This window comes from Camelus dromedarius, chromosome 11 (genome assembly GCF_036321535.1).
Source record: "Camelus dromedarius isolate mCamDro1 chromosome 11, mCamDro1.pat, whole genome shotgun sequence".
Lineage (NCBI taxonomy): Eukaryota > Metazoa > Chordata > Mammalia > Artiodactyla > Camelidae > Camelus > Camelus dromedarius.
In genome coordinates, this window is record NC_087446.1 from 9,963,213 (window position 1) to 9,983,437 (window position 20,225).

The following is a 20,225-nucleotide window of genomic DNA, read 5'->3' on the forward strand; positions in this document are numbered from 1 at the left end:
ACCTCCTGCACGGATTCTTTGTAAAGATGCCTGGCACCAAGTTGGTGCCTACGAAATATTTGTCAGGCTGAATGGACAGAGAATGAAAGTGCTTTGCAAAGTGCTTTTCAAATACACTGATTTGTAATTTTAACAATGGTGAGGGTATTTTATCCTCTTAGCAGCCGGTATGAAGACTCCTCTCAGGAGAGAGGAGTGTGTGGTTGGTTAGGAGGAGGGGGAGGCCCCTGGTTAATGCACCAAGATGCTAAGAGCAGAGCCGGCAGGTGCTCAGGACAACAGAGGAGGGGGAGACAGCAAGGGGTGGGGCGAGAGAAGCAAGAGGAGAGGCTGCCCAGCACACTTCGGGAAGTGGCCTGCCCTTTGGGAGCATTTTGAGTGAAACGCTGTGCTCTTCAGATCCTGCAGAGCTTCAGTGGAGCTATTCAAAGTCCCGATGTGCTCTGGGGAGTGATTTTTCTTGCAGAAGTCAAGAAAGGGAGTGAATTTGGTACAGAGACAGTGAAGGGGGGTTTGGAGGGTGAGAGCCAACCATCTTCTCTGTAATGCATAGTACAGAATTATCGATACAATATAATAATAGCTAGACATATCTACAATACTTACGTAAGCACACCTGTATCCTGTAGATAGCAGCTGTATGTGATACATACGAGTCTGTGTAATAATGCCTTCAAATTCCTAAATAATCCCTATAGTATATATTTTTAAAAACCTACTTTATGAGCTATGAAGACTCAGGACCTTATAAAGAAAATAAATTGCTAACATGTATTGAGGACTGCATTAATTAGGTTATATTAGCTCCTATCAGAAAAATCCTGAATGTCAGTGGCAATGTAGTTGAAGTTCATTTCTCTCTCCCATCAGTGCCCCCAGCACATTTACTACCGTGCCAGGCACCGCTCTGAACACTTTATATGTGTGAACTCATTTAACCCCCACGACAATCTGTGAAGGAAGAACTCCTACGATCTCCACTTTCAGATGAGGAAACTGAGGCATCTCCAGGCTGCTGAGCCAGACGCAGGCAGTCCAGCTGCAGTACCTGCCTCTTACCCACTGTGGTCACATCTCCCAGCACAGGTCCAAGTATTCAGTCATTCAGAGAAAGTGAGCTGACATCTGTCGTGCCTGTGCTGGTGTTGGGGATACGATATGAATGAAACAGACAAACGTCTCTGCTGTCAGGAAACCGATGTGACTGTAAATTCTATTCTCTGCATGAGTTTGTATGAAGATTGCATTCAATGGTTCATTCATTCATTTAGTGATCACTGCTGGAGCTCCTCTGGGCACTGGGCAAGTTTTTCTCTGAGCACCTTCTCAGCAACCACCAAGGAAACTGTTAGAAACAAAAGGTCTTCGTTTGAGCCCTGAGCCCATCATTTCCTGGCCACGAGGACTTCAGTCATTTAGACTCCCTGAGCCTCAGTTTCTTCATCTGTGAAATGGAGATGATAGTATCCCTCTCGCAGGTTGTATCTTAGTCCAAGAGACCGGCAGAGGGCGCAGCCACCAGTGGGGGCTCAACCCAGGTGGTATTTCAGAACTTACACGGGCTCTGTCCAGTGAATTCCATGTAATTGCAAATGGGAAGATGCTTTACCAGCTCATCTAAAGGGCTGTGGGAAAGTTCGCCAGCCTCCATCTGGGGTCTGCCTTCTTTGGAAAGCGATCTGCTTTCTCGCCTGTAAAACGCGGGGTGACTCCCTGCTGGGCTGGGGCATAGAGGCAGGTGCACTGACGTTCATCAGCCTCCTCCGTGGCAGTCCCCAGCCCAGAATCAAACCTCCACCACCTGCCAAGCTTCAGCTAATCCTCAGAAGCCTCGATGCAGAGATGGAAGGCTAGGTTTTGAAGTCTTAAGCCTTAGATCCTCTCCGCAGCACCATGGGTGTGTGTGTTTTGATTCACCAGGCAGATGTCCAGACAAAGTGATACCTTCCTTTGTGGGTGAGGGAGAGGGGTGAGCCAGCTTCAGAAGAGAGAGGAGTCAGGAAGCGGCCGGTGGGCGCTGAGCCCCTGGAGATGATGCTGTCTCACAAGTACTTTTTCCCCTTGTTTTCTAGGGAACTTCAAAGGTCTCTGCAAGCAAATCGATCACTTTCCAGAGGATGCAGATTACGAAGCTGACACAGCAGAATATTTCCTCCGTGAGTGCATGCAATTTTTTATCTCCCTCTCGGTGGTGGGTCCTGCCCTTCCATCCTTCGAGAGCCCAAGGCCTGGACTATCTAGAGGTTCCTGTCATGGCAGAGGGCAGGATAAAACTGAGCCTCCCTCCTTCCCTCCTGTCCGGAAGTCAAACCTTCAAGCATGCTGTTCCCTCTACCTACAACACATTTCTCTCCCCGCTGTCTTGCAAATTCATACTCATCTGCCAGGTTTCAGCTGAAACATCACCTCCTCCAAGAAGTCCTCCAGGCCCCTCAAGGGCTCCCCAGAGTACAGCACCTTTATCATGCTTTGTCTATTTGAGCAACCATCTCTCTCAACTAGTGCCAACCAACTCCACTAGGGCTCTGGTAGGATTCTACCCACCTCTCACCATCATATTCCCAGCCCAGTGCCCGGCCCGTATAAAGCACTCAGTAAACATTTCTTGAATAACTGAATGAAGACACCCATCAGGCAGTGCCAGATTGGAACTTCTACTGAAACAGTCAATGAGATTTTTTTTCCTTCCTCCACAAGTCAAGGCAAAGTTAAATCCTGATGTAATAGCTGTGATCTTAAACCCACCTGAGACATATTATCAAGAGAAAGCATTTTGAGGCCCAAAGAAAATCTCTCAAGAGTCAGCAAATACTAACAAGGTAAAATGTTCCCTGGAAAGGGATTTCCAGGAGAGGGCCTGAGGGTCCTTGACGCCTGGAACAGCAAAGCCATCCTAAGCAGAAGTGACTGAAAGCTCTGCTCCAGGCTCTCAGGCAGCACTTCCTGAGGGGGTTTGTTCTCCCAGAAGCGCCTCCCCCCTTCCACTCCTGCACAGCCCCTCCTCCGCTTCTACCCCCAGGTGCCCTTCCTCCAGGCCATGGAGGCCGAACAAAGCCTCCCTCCCACCCCATCCCCCACAGCAGTGGTTAGTTTCACCCCTGGCTCACTTTTATGAAAAATGTAGGAAGCTTTTTATCATATGGATCACCCCTGTCGCTTTTGATAATTACTCCTCGCATCAAACCCAACTCTCAGGTCAGCCTGGAACGTGGGTTTCACTGTGGAACACGAAGCCTGCCAGGCGGCGGGAAGAGAAAGGAAGAGAACATGATGTCATTTATGGATTTCTTTTTAAAGGGGGGAAAATATCTTATAAGGTTCATCCTTCCCCGTTATGCATTCCTGCAAGGCACTGCTCTTAGGTGGAATTCCTAAAGGGTGGGTTGGTCATCATTCCCGGTTACCAGGTCTGGGGCTCTCAAAGGAGGCTAGCGGCAGCATAAAAGAAAGTTGAGCACCTTCTGTATGGTGGAGGCTGTGCTCAGTGCTGGGGAGGTCCAGATGAATGAATGAGACGCAGTCGGTGACTGCACAGCCTGGCGGGAGGACCCTCAGAGAAACAGCTAGATTTGGGAGGCAGGGCCCATAGAGATGCAGCCCGAGTGTGGAGATGGGGAGGTGGCAAATCTGGCAGAGGCAGGAGTCTCACTGGCTGAGCACAGCGAAGGTGTGATACTTTATCAGCTGGACACCAAGTGCATGGGGTGGGAACCTTGTCTCATTCATTGCTCTGCCTAGAACAGGTCCTGGAATACAGTGGGTGCTCAATCAATGCTGTTTGCTAAATAAGGAAAGACAGGATTCTTTAGAGGCTATCCCTACCTACTCTCTACCTCCATTTCCCTAATTTTAAAGAGAGAACTGTTTAGAGTGTTTGGTTTATTTTGGTGTCTCTGGACAGAAGACTTGAATGTATGCTAGCAGTGCAGGATTCCGAGGGTCTGACTTGAGTTGATTCAGTCCAACAATATTTTTTGAGCATCTGTAACAGAGATCAGCCAACTTTTCCTGTAAAGGGACAGGGAGTATATATTCCAGGCTTTGTGGGCCATAGAGTCTCTGTCCCAACCACTCAACTCTGACCATGTAGCACAAAAGCAAATATGGAAGCAAATGAGTGTGGCTGTGCTTGCTCCAATGAAACAACTTTACTTACCAAAAACAGGCAGCAGACCTCACTCGTCAATAGTTTGCTGACCCCAGATCTGTAATATGCTAGTCTGGGACTAGACAACAAAGGAAAGTTTTTAAAGTTGGAAGATATGAATTCCTATCATTCTCTATTAAGCTCTAACCTGGTTGGCTAGAGAAGCGACCAGTCAGAGCAATGTGGGTTAGAGCGTGGAGAAGGAGGGGCAGGCGGGGGGGGGGGGGGTGTTCCTTAGATAAGGTGGTCAGAGCAGCTTCTCTAAATGAAGAGCCGGAGGAAGTAAGAGGATTTCTGGGAAGCAAGTACCTTCTAAGGTGGGAGTAAGGTGGTCTGTTTGAGGATCAGAGGGCAGACAGGTCTGGCTGAGCACAGGGCATGAATGAAGGGGCGTCTGCAGCATGAGGTCGGAGAGACAATGGAGGGCCAGTATCATGTGGGGAAGAAATCCGATCTCACTCTAAGTGTGACGGGAACCATGAGCAAGGGACACTGACTTGGAAGGTCGGTTCTGGCTGCTGGCAGGGAGGCAGGGAGGCCAGTTGGAGGCTGTTGCAGTCATCCCTGGGAGAAGTGATGGCCGTTGGACCAGAGAGTTGGCTGCAGTGGTGGTGAGAAAGTGAGAGTTTGGGAGGCAGAGCTGACAGGGGCAGGAAGGCTGAGTGACTAGGGGTGGCCTGTGGGACAGGACACTGTGGGTTTCCAGACGACAGTAGAGGACTATGAGGAGGCACTGGGGTGGAGGAGCGGAGAGGCCCTGGGGCCCCTCTGGGTGACAGCACAGACTCAGGTGTTCTCTCCGGCTGAGGTAGGAAGCCATTGGAGGGTCTGAGCAGAGGAGTGACACCATCTCACATTTAACAGGACCCTCTGGTTACTGTGCTCATAAGAGATTGAAATAGGGCCAGGAGAACAGTGAGGAGCCCGTTACAATGATCCATACAAGAGATGACAGCAACTTGAACCCAGGTGGTAGCAGTGAAGGAGGTGGGAAGGGGTCAGATCCTGAAAATATTCCCATGGGTCTGCATACAGGATTTTCTGAAAGGCTGCATGTGGATTTCCCAGGGACAGGAAGCAATCCAAGATGACTCAGAAGTCGGCAACCATGAGGGGAGAGGGTTGGGACTGAGAAGGACTAGCGCTCAGTGTCGGCCACATTAAGGTAGAGAGGCCCACGGGCTCCCCGGGGAGGTGTCCTGGGGCCTGGGACTCACATGGCAGGACCTGGCCGGGGACAGGGGTTTGAGAGCTGTCAGCATGTGGATAGTATATAAAGCCATGAGACTTGATGAAGGCGCCAAGGGACTGGTGCAGAGAGAGAAGAGGTGTGGGAACCAAGCCCCAGGATGCCAAGGTTTAGAGGCCAGAGAGAGAAAGGGCCCCAGGGAAGGAGCTGAGGAGGGGTGGCCAGTCAGGCGACCTGGGTCACTCCTGCATCCTCGATCTGCCAGCTGGACAGAGCATCTGGAGCAGGGAGGGAGAAGGGAGAACGCCAGAAGGGCGTGGCTGGCCAGGAGCACAGAGCTCATCTCCTGGGCGGGCAGAGAGGGCAGGCCTCGCTTGCTCTGTAGCCAACAGGCCAAGCTTCGGGCAAATCCAGCATCCCTTGGAGGACCAGGAAGGAGGCTTCCGCTTAATATCTGACGGGATGAATGAATGAATGCACGCTCTTCCTCCCTAGTCCCTATGGGTATTAGAGGCATCCACAGCCTCTCCTGAACCACAGGGTCCAGGGGCTCCTTAGTGAACAGGAGGAACAGCTCTAGCCGGTCCCCATCATCAACCTGGGCCCACAAAGGTGGGGCTAGTATGGGCCCTGCCCACCGACCCCTAGCTTACCCAGGAAGGAATGTGACCAGCCTGTTTTTCCTGAGCAGCTCCGTGGGGCAGTCGGATGGGTTGGCTGTGGCACCTTCCTATTCCTAGTCCTGTCCCTCCTTACCAAAGCTTGAGGATCTGGTGAAGAATGGAGGCGGTGGTGACCGGGGTGGTGACTTCCTATGACTCTCAGTGTGTGTTGGTGTGTCCGCGTGTCTGTCTCATGCACGAGGGCATGAGTCTGTGCTGTCTTCTGTGTCTTCTGGGGCCTGCACATCCATGCGCCTGAGTGTCTATCAATCTGAATATAAATGGCTATGTGTTTGCACGTGTCTGCCTGTGTGCACGTGGGTCTCTTTGTGGTGTGTGTGTGTGTGTGTGTGTGTGTTGTGTCCAGGAAATGGAAAGTGGGATTTCCCGGCTGTCCCAATGTGATTTGGAGGTGGGGAAGAAGATACAGAAGAATTTAGTTCCCTTCCACAATCATGTATTAAGCACCTACTGTGTGCTGGACTCCAAAAATCACTGTCATGTGGCCCAGGACTGCAGGGTGGGCTGAAGCTCTCCCCACTCCACAGTCAGAGCCTGTGGTGATGGGCCCCAGGTTGGCTACTGTCCCTGACATACTCTGCCCAAGGGCAGGGGAACGGGTGGCACCCACAGGCCACATGCACACACATGCATACACACGTGTATGCACATCATACATACATGCTGCAGTATCAGAGCCTCGCCACATTAATCACTCTTTTTCCAGGGCTGGAAGTGAACAGAAGTGGGGTGGGAAGGAGGGCTCTGGGGGGGGCCTATTTCTTCCCACCCAAGAGAGGTCTTACCTGAGTACACTTGAACTAGGAGTTGACACCTTCCCAGAGTCACTGACCACCTGAGAGCAAGCATAAGCAGGAGGAGTGTTCCCGGGGCAGCTGCGGGCCAGGGACAGACACCTGTCAGGGAGACAGAGGGGACATCTGTACGGGAGGTGGAAGGCAGCCAAGACATGGAGGGCTGAGGATTATTTGGGGGCTAAATTTGCGGACCTCTGCCACCAGTAGAAAGCAAGAGACACAACAGCAGGCCTTAACACACGCTGCCCAGATTCAGATCCGGCTCTCCCACTTCTTGGTTAATTCCCCTGGGCCTTGGATTCCTGGCAATGGGGATGATGTTCTCCGGTACTTTCCCAGGGTTGTAATGAGGCTTGAGTGAGTCAGTATAAAACATCTCTTCACTCCAGCCCAGAGCATCATAAGCACTCGGAAGGCATTAGCCATTACTGTGTATGTTACACAGTGAAAAGTACAAAGGATAAAGATGAAGCAGGGAAGGGAGAGAGGGAGTGCCGTGAGTTTTCAGTAAGTGGTCAGAGAGGTCCTCACTGGGACGGTAACATTTAAGCAGAGACCTAAAGGAGGTAAGGGAGTGTGGCTGGTCCTGCAGATATCCTGGGAAGAGCATTAAGGCAGAGGGAACAGCCAGTGCAAAGTGTCTAAGGCTGGCATGTTCAGGGCTGCCAGGAGACCATGCAGTTTAGCAGAGGGTGTGAGTAGTGAGTGGGAGGCCAGGCCAGGCCAGGAATTTACTCTGAGATGGGACCATGGGGAGGTTCTGAGCAAAGAGGCGTGGACTAACCTCATCTCTCCACTTCTGCTGGAGAAGTGACCAGTAGGAGATGGCCATAATCCAGGCTGGAAATGTAGGTGCTTGGACCAGAGCGGAAGTAGGGGGTCATTGAGAAGAAGGTGGGTTCTGGAGCCAGCAGGATTCACTGACAGGTAAAGAAGGCAGGTAAGAGAAAGAGGATTCATGCAAAGTCCTGGCTGGGAGACTGAACAGTGCTGCCCTTTTCTGAAGCCAGGAAGAGCGAGGAGGCTGGGTTGCAGGGAGGTGACTGCTCCATTTTCCGACCTGCATGTCATGATTTCTGTTATGGATTCTTCTTTCCCACTGGATGGTGCACAGCTTAGGACACTGAGACGAGTAGCTACAAAGAGAGAGTCTGTTCCCACCCACATCCCACCCCACCCAGCACAGGACCTGCCCCCAGTCTGGTCTGGGAGATGTTTGCCAAGTGAATAAATGAGGAATTACCTGCCCCTCTATAGCCACCTGGCTGTTTACCTTCCTCCCAGAATGAGGATGGAGATGCAGGGTCTCAAGCTGAGCCAAAGCCACCCTTCCCAGCCTCAGAGAACCCCCCTCCTCCCTGTTCCATCTCCACCCCCCTCTGCCCTCCCCACCGGGCACTGAAGGCGTTCCTAGGTACCTAGGTTGGAAGGTGTGGGGGACACCAGTTGTCATAGTCTGAGCTTGGGACATGGAGTGAAAGGTTCTGAATTCAAGATGAGTTCTGCTCTGTGGCCTTGGAACAGTTACTCAACTTCTCTGAGCCTCGATGAATACCAGTCCCTCAAGGATACAATGAGACAAGAGTAAGGGCAGTGCTTTGTTAGGGCTCCGCAGCTGCCCTAGAGGAGGGCTGGAGGAAGTCCACCATCCCCTCCTTCTCAGGTTTAGAAGTGCGGAGAGACATCCTTCTAGCTCCTGGAATGTGGGAGGTAGTCACTCCCTGAGGGTCACCCAGCCTCACTCTCCCATTTTGCAGATGAGGGAAAAATTGAGGCCCAGAGAGAGAAATGACTTACCCCAGCCCAGGACACTTTCTGGGATGCCAGCTGCCTCCCAGATGGTTATGGGGCTGATTGCTCCTGTCTGCTACCTCAGCCCTGCAGCCCTTTCAAGCAAAATTGTTGAGAGGGACATTCCCTCCGGAGGTCACCACGATGGGCGTGGCTAAACTGCAGTGACCACACCCCGTGGTTAGGGAACATCTAAGCTACAGCTCTGTACTCATATGCGTGCGACCAGTGCACACACTTCACAAAACAGCGCCTCCCCATCGCGCCCTCCACACATGGAGACAGCTTCTGTTCTGTCCTGGTTCATTTATTTAAGTGCTGAATGCCGCCACCACCACGCTGCCTTCGCGACCTGGACTTTAATAAACACCAGTCGAGGTAACCCCAGGCCCATGAGAAACAGCAATAATACGCTCTGCTGTGTGAGAACTAACATCTCCTGGTGCTCGGCGCTGGGTACCCGGCACTGTGCTAATTGCTTCAAATGCGTTGACTCATCACCCCTCATTGCAGCCCTGGGAGCTGGGTGAGCCGATCGAGCTCGGGGATGGGGGTGGGGGGGGCAACGTAGCAAGTGGGATGTGCTCAGGCCACTCTCCTGAGCTCCTGCAGCCGATCACCAACCCCAGGGACCACAGGAAGTAGGAAAGCATCCAGCATCTGCACAGGTGGCGCCAAAGGAAGCCCGCTGGGCTCCAAAATTCCTTTCATAGGTCAGTACGTATCACAGACATTCATTGGACACTTGGCTATGTGTGTGCTAGGCCTGTCACTTTATAGCTTCATTCATCTCACAACAACTGTAAGATGTAGGTACTGTTGATGTCCCCATTATGCAGAGGAGAATGGTGAGGCACAGAGATCACACAGCCAGTGCGGGGCCGGGGCAGGAGGGGACCCCAGACGGTCTACATCAGGAGCCCATCCTCCGAGCCACCACTCTCAACAGCTCTCCTTCCTCCATCCAGAATCTCCTTTCCCCCCTCCTCTTTCGTTGAGATCTCTCATCTTCAGGAGCACCTTCCCTCTCCCTCTCTCTCTCTCCCCCTGCCTCTCCACTTCTCCCTTCTCTCTCTCACCTCCTCTCTCCCCGGTCTCTCTCTTTCACACACACTCTCTCGTACACACTCGCTCTCGCATGCATTTACAGCAGCCTGACCCCTTTCACGGTCCCTGGCTACCCATCCAGCACAGCACGGAGGAGGAGAGGGGGAGAGATGCCCCAGAGCCTAGAAGCTCCCCGCAACCCAGCACATCTGCGATTCTGTCCTGTTAGAATCGATCAAACTCCAGATGGAATAACAGGCATAAAGAGCTTAACGCCTTGTCCAGAAAAGAGGAAGCCAGCCCTCCAAATACCCAACCATGATGACTATTTTGATTAAAGGCACAACCGGCACCTGGCCGGCCTGACTGAGTGGTCCTGGGGCAGAGGTCTTGGAGGCACAGGACCATCAGGGACAGGCAGAACCTTAGAGTTCATCTGGTCCAACCTCATCAGAGCACAGACCCAGAGGAGGGAAAGCCCACCCTCAGGCTCGTGAAGAGCCAGGCAGAGTGGGCTCCAGGCTCAGGTCTGCCCACTCCCCCCTGGACCACTCCCCTCCCCACTGCCAGGGCCTCCGCGTGCAGCTGTCCGCCTGCCCTCCAGCTGTGCCCACCGGGAAGAGCGATTCCACGGCAGGACACCATAGGTGCCCGGCCCCCAGAGCGCTAGATCATGAAAAGATGTGTCTACAGGATTTGGCCAAAAAGATGGTTAGTGAGGAATTGATGGCTGAGGCCACCCCCTCCAGAAGACAAGATGTCATGCCCTCCCGGGTACTTATGACACTCTTCATTTCTGTCACCAGCATAGAAAATAATACATTGTTCGTAGTTGACTAACATTCTGTATTTTCTAAAGCTTCCGCCTTCTTCCTGTGGAATCACGGTAACCCTGTAAGGTAGACAGAGTTTGGTTTTTCGTCTCCATTTTACAGACAAGGAGGTGGAGGCCCAGGGACACTGTGAGATTGGCCCAAGATCTTCCCAAGCCAGTCAGCAAACACTGGGGCTCCCCAGGCTTCAAGGCTAGCCCCGCTTCTCTTCTGTGCACTTCTTTTCTGCGACCCCCGCTTACAGCTTCAGCCCAGACTGCACGCCTGAGCCCCTAAGCATCCATATCTGAATGCACCCCAAAGTCCAAGTGTCTCAAACCAAACCTTGATTTCCCTCCCCTCACCCCTTAGACTTCATCCTCTCCTAGTCTTATAAGTGGTTTTATCCAGCCAACCGGTAAATCTGAGACTTAGAAGTTATCCTCAATGCTACCCTCTTCTCCACCCTGAACATCCCTCAGATCCACCCACCTCTGCCCATGCCCTTCGTATTCACCCTGGTCCAAGCACCACCAGCGCTTGTCTGGTCAACAGCAGCAGTCTCCTCACTGGTGCCCTGTAGCAACCCTTGATCCCTTCTTTGTTTATTCGCTTCTTAAAATGCAAATCAGATCGTGACAGCCCTGCCTGCTTTGAGGCCTTTAAAGGAAACCCGTGAGCCCCCATATGTCCTGACCCCGAATCCCTTAGAGCACCCCTAGGCCCTGCATTAACTCTTCGTGAGCCAGCTCTTTTAAGTCCCCACATGAGCCATGCCTCTTCCTTGCTCAGTGCGCTTCCTCTCTCTGGAACCCTCCCCACCCTCTGCCTCGCTTCTGCCCAATCAGCTTCTCCTTATCCGTCGACCTCAGTACCGACATCACTCCTTCAGGGAAGCCCTCCCTGAGCCCCACGTGAGCTCAGAGGATGCTCTGGGAGGCCTGAAGCACGGGGTGCAGTGATTAGGCACACAGAGCCGGGAGTCAGGCTCCCTGGGCTCACAAACCCAGCCCTTCCATTTCCTTGCTGGCTGGCCTTGAACAAAAGGTTTGACCTCTCTTTGCCTCAGTTTTAACCTCTGTGTGATGGAGGTAATTAAAGTACTTATTTCATGGAGCTGTAAATGAGAACTGATGGGTTCATATATGCACAGTGCTCAGAACAGTCCCTCACTGAATCCCCAGTGAACATTGGCCATCTACATGTGACATCAGCCTGTCACTTGCCTTCATGGGGCCATATGGGTAGCTTTCTTGCATAACACTTCATCCTGGTTGCTAATTACACATTCCTCTGTGCTGTCTCTCCTTCATGAGAATGCAAGCCCTATAAAGGCAGGGACCTGCTTTGCACCCCTATGTCTTCCATGCCCAGCCTGGAGCCAGACACGGTGACTGCCACTGTATTTATTCACTGGACTCACACCTAGTCAAAAGCAAAGCATCTCCCCACTCTGGACCACACAGCTTTTCCCCAGTATAGTGTATGATGCTCTCGGCCAGGGGAGGCCAGATTTGGCCCCCCGACTGTTTCTGTCAGTAAAGTTTATTGGAACCCATCCACACTCATTTGCTCATGTATCGTCCATGGCTGTTCTCACGCTACAAGGGCAGATTTGAGCGGTTACAACAGAGACCATATGGCCGGCAAAACCAGAAAGATTTACTATGTAACCCTTTACAGAAAAAGTTTGCCAGTGCCTGCTTTAGGTGTTTATAATCTCCTTGATGCCAAGGTCTGTGGGTTTCATGCGGTTGGTGTGAGGTTTAAATGGGTTCATCCATGGAAGGCACTTAGAACGGAGCCCAGCAGATAAGAAGAGCCCCAGAAATGTTATAGATGCTATGTAGTTCCAAGTGCAGAGGAAGGAGCTGATATCTTTGCCTAAGGAAATCAGGAAAGGCTTCATGGAGGAGGGGACTTTGAGCTGGGTTTTGATAGATGAATGGAAGTTTGCTGAGTGAAAAAGAGCAGGAGAGACATTCTAGTAAGAAAGCTCGGGATGTCAAAAGTCAGACATGTGCAATAACACGTCATGGGGAGTTGGCTGTGGCTGGGCAAGATGGAACGTAGGGGTGGGCAGAGACCAAGTCCCACAGGGCGCTTCGGGCCTCATGAGGCCCTGGGGTTTGATCCTTGAGGAAGTAGGGAGCCCCTGCAGGGCAGTGAGCCAGGAGGCGGCTTGCTCCCTCTCCCTCCCTCCCTAGCGTTGCCGAACAACCCCTACTCTGGTCCTGTGTCCATAAACCCCTACTCCTGTGGGATGTCCTCTCTCCTCCCTCCTACATCCCCTGTCTCACAGCCACGCCACTCTCTTTCCCCAAACCTCCATGTTCTTCAGGGGCTGTGAGGGCTTCGAGCATCTTCCCGATCCTGAGCGTGATTCTGCTCTTTATGGGTGGACTCTGCATCGCAGCCAGCGAGTTCTACAAGACTCGACACAACATCATCCTGAGTGCCGGCATCTTCTTCGTGTCTGCAGGTAACAGCCACTGAGCCAGGCAGGCCAGAGTCCAGGCCCCCCCAGTGGGGCGAAGGCTGAGGTGTGGGTACCTGGTGGCTGGGACGAACTGGCAGAGACAGGAGGGGAGAGGAGAGAGAATTTCCAGGCCTTGCAACAGGTTGAGTTGTAGGGAAGGCAGGCTGTGCTGGGGCTGTCACCCCATAGCAGTGCCTGAGCCCCCACTCCAGGAACATCCCTAGACCCGGGCCCTGAGCCCAGTGGCCCCTCTCTCTCCCACCTCCTGGAAAAGGGCTCAAATCCCAGGTCCCTCTCAGGACATTGGGACTATCCTCACTTGCCCTCTCCCCTCACTGTCCTACCCAGGTGGGAGCAGGCAGGCACCCGAAACCACATTTCTCAGCCCTGTTACATGACAAGTCACACTGGCTTCAGCTGCCAGAAAAGGAACACGGGCTGCAGCACGAGCCGATTACTAAGAATGACTAACGTTTAAGCAGCTCTTACCACGTCCCAGACTCCAGCAGCTCTCTCGTGGAATATCTCATTTTAATCCTCTCCGTGGCCCAACAGGAGTATGTCCTATCATTACACCCATTTCACAAATGTGGAAACTCAGATGAAGGTTACCTTGCTGAAGGCTTTGCATTCAGGCAGTCTGGCTCCAGGAGGCAGTCTTAACCCCCAGCTACACAAGCTTCAAGTCCCTGTGCAGCCTTAAGCAAGTTACTTAACCTCTCTGTGATCTGTTTTCTCACTTGCAAATCCGTTGAAATGTACTCAGCAGTGAAGGCAGGTAGTAAATGCTCAATAAATATTATTATTATTATTACTATTATTACTATTACTACTACTACTCAATACATTGTAGAATGCCTCCCTCCCCTCTCCCTTCTTCCTGTATCTGTTTCCATTAGCTCTTCCTTTGTGGCGCTCCCCAAATGGACTGATAGAATAGTAAGGTGATGCTGGTAACATCCCTCTATACCCATCCGTCTGTTCTCCATGAAAACGCCGGACCAGGGAAAGCCCATCCAGCTGCCGTGTCTTTTAATCCTGCCCAGTGCCTGGCATCCTCCTGGGAAGCTAACCTTCACTCTCTCTGCTTTCCCTTCGCCCCGCCCACCCCCAACCCCGTGCCCGGCAGGTCTGAGTAACATCATTGGCATCATAGTGTACATATCTGCCAATGCCGGAGACCCCTCCAAGAGCGACTCCAAAAAGAATAGTTACTCGTACGGCTGGTCCTTCTACTTCGGGGCCCTGTCTTTCATCATTGCCGAGATGGTCGGGGTGCTGGCCGTGCACATGTTTATCGACCGGCACAAACAGCTGCGGGCCACGGCCCGCGCCACGGACTACCTCCAGGCCTCCGCCATCACCCGCATCCCCAGCTACCGCTACCGCTACCAGCGCCGCAGCCGCTCCAGCTCCCGCTCCACCGAGCCCTCACACTCCAGGGACGCCTCCCCCGTGGGCATCAAGGGCTTCAACACCCTGCCGTCCACGGAGATCTCCATGTACACCCTCAGCAGGGACCCCCTGAAGGCCGCCACCACGCCCACCGCCACCTACAACTCCGACAGGGATAACAGCTTCCTTCAAGTTCACAACTGTATCCAGAAGGACAACAAAGACTCTCTCCACTCCAACACAGCCAACCGCCGGACCACCCCCGTATGAAGCTCACGGGGGGCCTCGCCAGCGCCGCCACCGCCGCCGCCGCCGCCGCCGCCGCCGGGGTCCCAGGCAGAGCCCGGAGGAGGGGCGCGGCCCCGCCGCCGCCGGGGTGGGCCAGGGGGTGGGGGGGAGGGTGGGGGGATACCAAACCATCCATGGGGGGTGGGGGGGAACCTTCCAAAAGCAAAAAAACAAAAAAAAGAGAAAAACATAACAAGTAAATTAAAAAAAAAAAACAAAAACAAAATATAAGAGGAACAAAGAAGCAAAATCATAGGAAATGTGAAAAAAATATAACCGAGGGAAGGAAAAACAAACTTTAAAAAAAAAGCGAGAGAGGATACAAATTTAAAATAGAAAATAAATCTAAAAGCAAATGCATGATTTCCCATGTACCATTATTTTAACATTTAATAAAAACCAATTTAAATGAAAAAATAAAAGGGAACCAAGATAATATTAAAGCAAAATGTGAGAAGGAGCAGAAAGGAAGGGAACTGTCCTTTGCATTTATATCAGGGGTTTATGTTACTTTTTTTTTTTTTTCTTTTTAACGCGGGAGAGTTACTTTTCTGTTCCCTTTAACCCCAAGCGGGCTCTGCCTCCCTGGGCAAGTGGGGGGTGGAGACTCAGGGCCCCGGGGCCAGGTGAGCCTCTCGGTCACTGCCAGGTGCCTGGAGCCTCTGGATGGATGCCCCAGGAACGCTGGGCAAGCTCAGTGGCTTGCAAGCCGGCTCCACCCAGCGTTGATGGGGCAATTGTAGGCCTCCAGGTGACCCAAGAGTCCTTGGTCCCTCCTGTCCGAAAGGTGCCTGGAGGGGGGTGCACCTGGGGCTTGCCCAGCCCTGGGGTTCCCAGTCCTTAATGGTCCTTAACCCACTGTGATGACTTCCTAGGCCTTGAGGGAAGGGAAGGAGAGGGATGGCTGCTGGTGGCTTGTGAGATGCCCGGAAACCCCGGAATCCTCAGGGTGAGCCTCTTGGGGTCACCACCTCAAGCTCCTGTCCTTGGGGGCAGGAGATGCCCACCCCCCGGGGGATATAAAGCATCTCTCCCTCCTCACCCCTCACCTCAGGGCCACACGATGACCCTGGGGCGATGGTGGACCCCCAGATTCATAGGCCCTCCAGCCCCTTGGGAAGGGGGCTCACTGACCCTTTGGGGGTCCTTGGACTCGCTGAAGCCCCCTCAGGGCCCAGCGGGTCCAACCATGACACTGCAAAAAGGTTTCTTTTTACAAAAGAAAAAGGAAAAACAAGTGGTGATTTTTTTTAATAAAAAAACCACAGACTATAAATAAATGTAAATATATAATAAGCGGATTTACTTGCAAGAAAATCAGATAGTATTTTTCTTTTCATTCTTTTCCAGCTTTAAACTGTGAAAACAAAACAACAACAACAAAAAAAACGGGGTGGGGTGGGGGAACTTAAAATTTAGCAGGGAACTTGTAAAGAGAAAACAGAAAACAAATATACAAATCCATTTAAACAAAGAAACAAACAAAAAAGCTGCTGTGAGAGATGAGAGCTGGGCTTCAGGCAGGAAGGAGAGGAGAAAGGCCCTAGGGAGCTGCAGGGAGTTGTGATGAAAGCTCTCTTCCTTATACCAGGAAGGTGCTGCTAATGTGGAGGAGAGAGAAACAGGATGGAGAATTCGGTCTACACGAGGGAGATCGCATGCCCCACTCACACACTCACACACACGTGCATAGTCCTCGGAGACCAGTGCTAGCATCACTCACGGGGACACTCGCTCAGTCCAAACCCTTCCATCCCCTTCCACAACCAGAGGCAAGATTCATGCCCTCCGAAGCCATTGACAACAACAGCTCCATACTGGCCTTTATGCTCACGCGTGCCCTCCTACCACACTACACACACACATGTACACACGCACACACCTCACTCACATGTATGGAAAGGGCACCAGTTTAGAATCCAGCTCTGGATTCTGGAATCTTTTGCTGCGTGGCCGCTCTGGGTCTCAGTTTCCCCCTGTGTAAGCATGTGGATGCGCTCCAAAGGTCCATTCTTATTCTTGGTGTCGTTGACTTTTAAGATCTGCCACCTGCTCAGAGGAGGATGCCAAGGGATGACCAAAATAGCCACCATCCAGCCCCCAGACGTTGAGAACATTCCCAAACCATCAGTCAGCCGCTCAGCCACACACACACACACACACACACACACACACACCATATGCCTCCTCACTGTGCTCCCAACCCCCTGTCCCCACATTCAATGTCAAAGCAAAAATACACACACGTGAGCAAACGTCTTCTGTGGTTCAGAGAGAGAGAGGGAGGCACCAGAGGTCCCCAAGCCACTCTTCATTTTGTGTCCCCCTTTCTACAATGCCATAACCCGGTCACAGAGAGCAGAGGGGACTTCCTTGCAAGAAGAGATCAGCCATCAGGCTTCCCCCAGTGTCTTCGGGGATCAGGGAAAAGAAGGCTCCTTGGAGGTTTGCTGGGAAGGGTAAAGGCTGAGGGAGGCAGAGGAGAGCTTTACAAACTTTGGTCCCAGCCCAAGGACCAACCCCAAAAGTTCAACTGAGACTGTGGACTGAAGTTTGGGGGCATTCCACATTGCTCCCCTTTCTCCTCGGAGCACCGAGGGACGGTGCAGACTGAAAGGAAACCCATCGCTTTCCCAAGCTCAGATTTCCTGCCGGTCACTCTGCTGAAGGTGGGGGCCCCTGCTGCCCCCATCAGCACCGCTTGGTTTGTCTCTTTCTTGCCACTGGCCTGGTCTGAAGTTTCTTTAGCTGAGCTCATGGACTTGTGGGGAGTGGCTGGAACATCTTTGGGGGCTAGCACACCCCCGGCTGCCCTTCCCATCTTTTGTCTGGGAAATGAAAGCTCTTCTCTCAGGTCAGTAGCAGCCGGACCCCTGAACTCAGCCTGAGCCACTAGACAGAACATCTGCCCGCCAGCCCAGAAGTGCATGAGAGGCCACAGGGGGCCCCAGGACAGAGCAACAGGGGCCAGTGCCAGGTGTGGTGCAACCCAGTACTGCTCCGTCTGGGCTGAAGTCACAATCTCTCCCTCCCCACTCCAACCTTACCCACTGCCCCACCAGATTCCAAACCTGAAAGGATCAGGGACTAGAGCGAAGGGAGAAGCCGTGCTGAAACAGCAAACAAGCGGGCACCATCCGAAGAGGAAAACTGCCCCAGTTCTCTGAGTGCTGGCAGAGTGTCTGGGATGGCAATCAGAGCTTCTTCCCAGGCCGTGAGGCCTGGGGCCTGGGTCCGCTGGAAAAAAGCCATCCGGGTGTGGAGTCAAAGGGCTAGGGGGCCGGGAGGGAAGGAGCTGGGATCAGGACTGCCAGGGCGTCGCTTGCCAGGGTAGACGATTGCTCATGTCCAGCTCAAACCAGTTCAAGAAACCAACCTCCATTTTATTTTGTTGGTGGGTCCTTTTTTTTTTTTCAGACTGTTAACAGAAAAAAAATTTTAAAAAGCAGAAAACTAAAAAAAAGAAAAAAAAAGAAAAAAATCCTGGTACATGAAATAAAGATTTTTTTTTATAGCTTGGTCCTCACTTCAGTGGATTTCTTTAATTGCTTTCCCAACTCCTGGCATCCCATTTCAAAGCATCCTAAAACCTAAATCTGAGAACTAAGGATGGGAGGCTTAGAAGTCATGCAGTAGAGTTTTCCTACCTGCCAGGTTACAAGTCTCCTCTTGAATATCCCTTACTGATACTTGCACACCTCCAGGGACAGGGGTCTCACCCCCTCCATAGGTAGTCAGTTCAGGTGACTATAGCAAAGTGCCATAGACCGGGTGCCTCAAACAACAGACATTTATTTCTCATAGTTCTGGAGGCTGGGAAGTCTAAGATCAAGGTGTCAGCAGATTTTGATTCCTGGTGAAAGCACTCTTGCTGGCTTGCAGACAGCCACCTTCTTGCTGAGTTCTCACATGGCAGAGGGAGCACACTCCTGTCTTTCTTCCTTCACTAGAAGGACACTAATCCCATCATGGGAGCCCTACTCTCACAACTTCATCTAAACCTAATTACCTCCCCAAAGCCTCACCTCAAAATAGCATCACTTTGTGGGTTAGGGGTTCAATATATAGTATCTTGCGAGGAGACAAACATTCAGCCTGCATAGGATGCTCACCTAACAGGAGAAGTTGACCATCGACATTGGAAAAAGATCCCCTTTGAAGGCAGCTAAAGAACTGGCCCACCAATGTCTGCCCTGCTCTGGTCAAACCGCCAGGGTCAGTTATTTGAAGGAAGGCGGTAAACACCTCCCCAAATGTATTAAATACATTTAATTTTGTTTATCCGAACTTTAAAAAAAAAAACTGTCATATTGAATAGGATGGGTGGAAAGAAGAAATTTCCAAATCAAACCAAGATTTTAAAGCAGACCCAAAAAGGACTCAATGGTTGGCAAATTGTAAAGTGCTTTTTCTCCTCCTTCTAACAGGGACTTCCTGTGCCCACCTTCCATTACCACCCTCACTGAATTTATTATCCTTGATTCAGAAGGTCAGGTGTAAACTCACAACCAATGCCATGACAAACAGAAAAAAAGAAAAACTGACTAAAGCTTGTTTAAAATGAAAATATTATGATACATCGCTCTGAAAAGAGAAAAAAAGCATGACATCCTTGAGTTTTCAGTGGTAGAATAAGCCAGCCCCCTTCGACATCCCAGTGACACTGCAAGGTCTCTTCTCCATTCAGTCCCACTCGCATCTCCCACTGCAGACTGAAAAAAAGCATGGAGGTCTCATCCATCACAATGGCTGGGATTCACTGGCCTGGTTATTTTAACATTTGCAGTTGGAAAGTCAGAAGAGTGATGCAGTAGGGTAACTGAGTCACCTTAGAAACAGTCGTAACAATGCACAGTGATGGGGACCAGGGAGAGCCCGAGACGTCACAATCCCAAGTCCTGACACAGACCAGGACTCCTTCCTGAGCTCCGGAAGCTGGGATCTCTGGGAGGGAAGACACTGTCTAAGATGGGGGAGGGGAAGGGAGTGGGGCAAACTCAGTCATTGCACAGTTCTCCTTGGGACCTAGGGGAAAAGAGATGGCTTGCAGTGGCACGGACCAACGATGAGGCCAGCCCTGAGCCATGAGGCCCCAGAAAACACCACTCTAGAACTGACGAACATTCAGAACTTCACGCTCAATCCAGCCCACATCCCCTCAGGCCACGTTGCCAAGCCTCCTACCAATCACAGTCATCTCTTCCTCCGAGCTCACCGCTAACATCTACTGGTCCCAGGGCAAGAGTAAGAAATGGGGGCCCCTGTACCATAAATCTAAATATTTAACAGCTACCAATCAAACGAATTCACTTTAAAATATGTTCTCTCCTTCTGTCCTGACAAATCTATCTCCGTGATGACCTAAAATACTAGGTTTGAATTTAGAATTCTCCACGCCCTCTGAATTCTGCACCTGAAAGTGGCATGGGACAAGCCCACCCTGGCTCGGAGTCCACAGCCCGGCCCCCTCCCCTTCCCAGCTCCGGCTCCACTCAGCACTGCGGGACCTCTCCCACACAGGGGTGCCCCCGCCAGCCTGCACATCCCAGTTCCAGCTGCAGCTGCCCCAAACAGTGACGCCCTGGCCAGTGCTCAGG

The 20,225-nt window shown here is 51.9% G+C and overlaps 1 protein-coding gene across 1 annotated transcript in view; it reads left to right on the plus strand.

Moving 5' to 3' along the window:
• Positions 1-14,650, plus strand: part of CACNG2 (calcium voltage-gated channel auxiliary subunit gamma 2) — a 104,124-nt gene extending 89,474 nt beyond the window's left edge. The window contains exons 2-4 of the mRNA XM_010998982.3: positions 2,073-2,156; positions 12,808-12,948; positions 14,075-14,650. Coding sequence (XP_010997284.3) covers positions 2,073-2,156; positions 12,808-12,948; positions 14,075-14,610 — 761 coding nt within the window. The 3' untranslated portion in view covers positions 14,611-14,650. The remainder of the gene's footprint in view (positions 1-2,072; positions 2,157-12,807; positions 12,949-14,074) is intronic.
• The last annotated feature ends 5,575 nt before the right edge of the window (positions 14,651-20,225 follow it).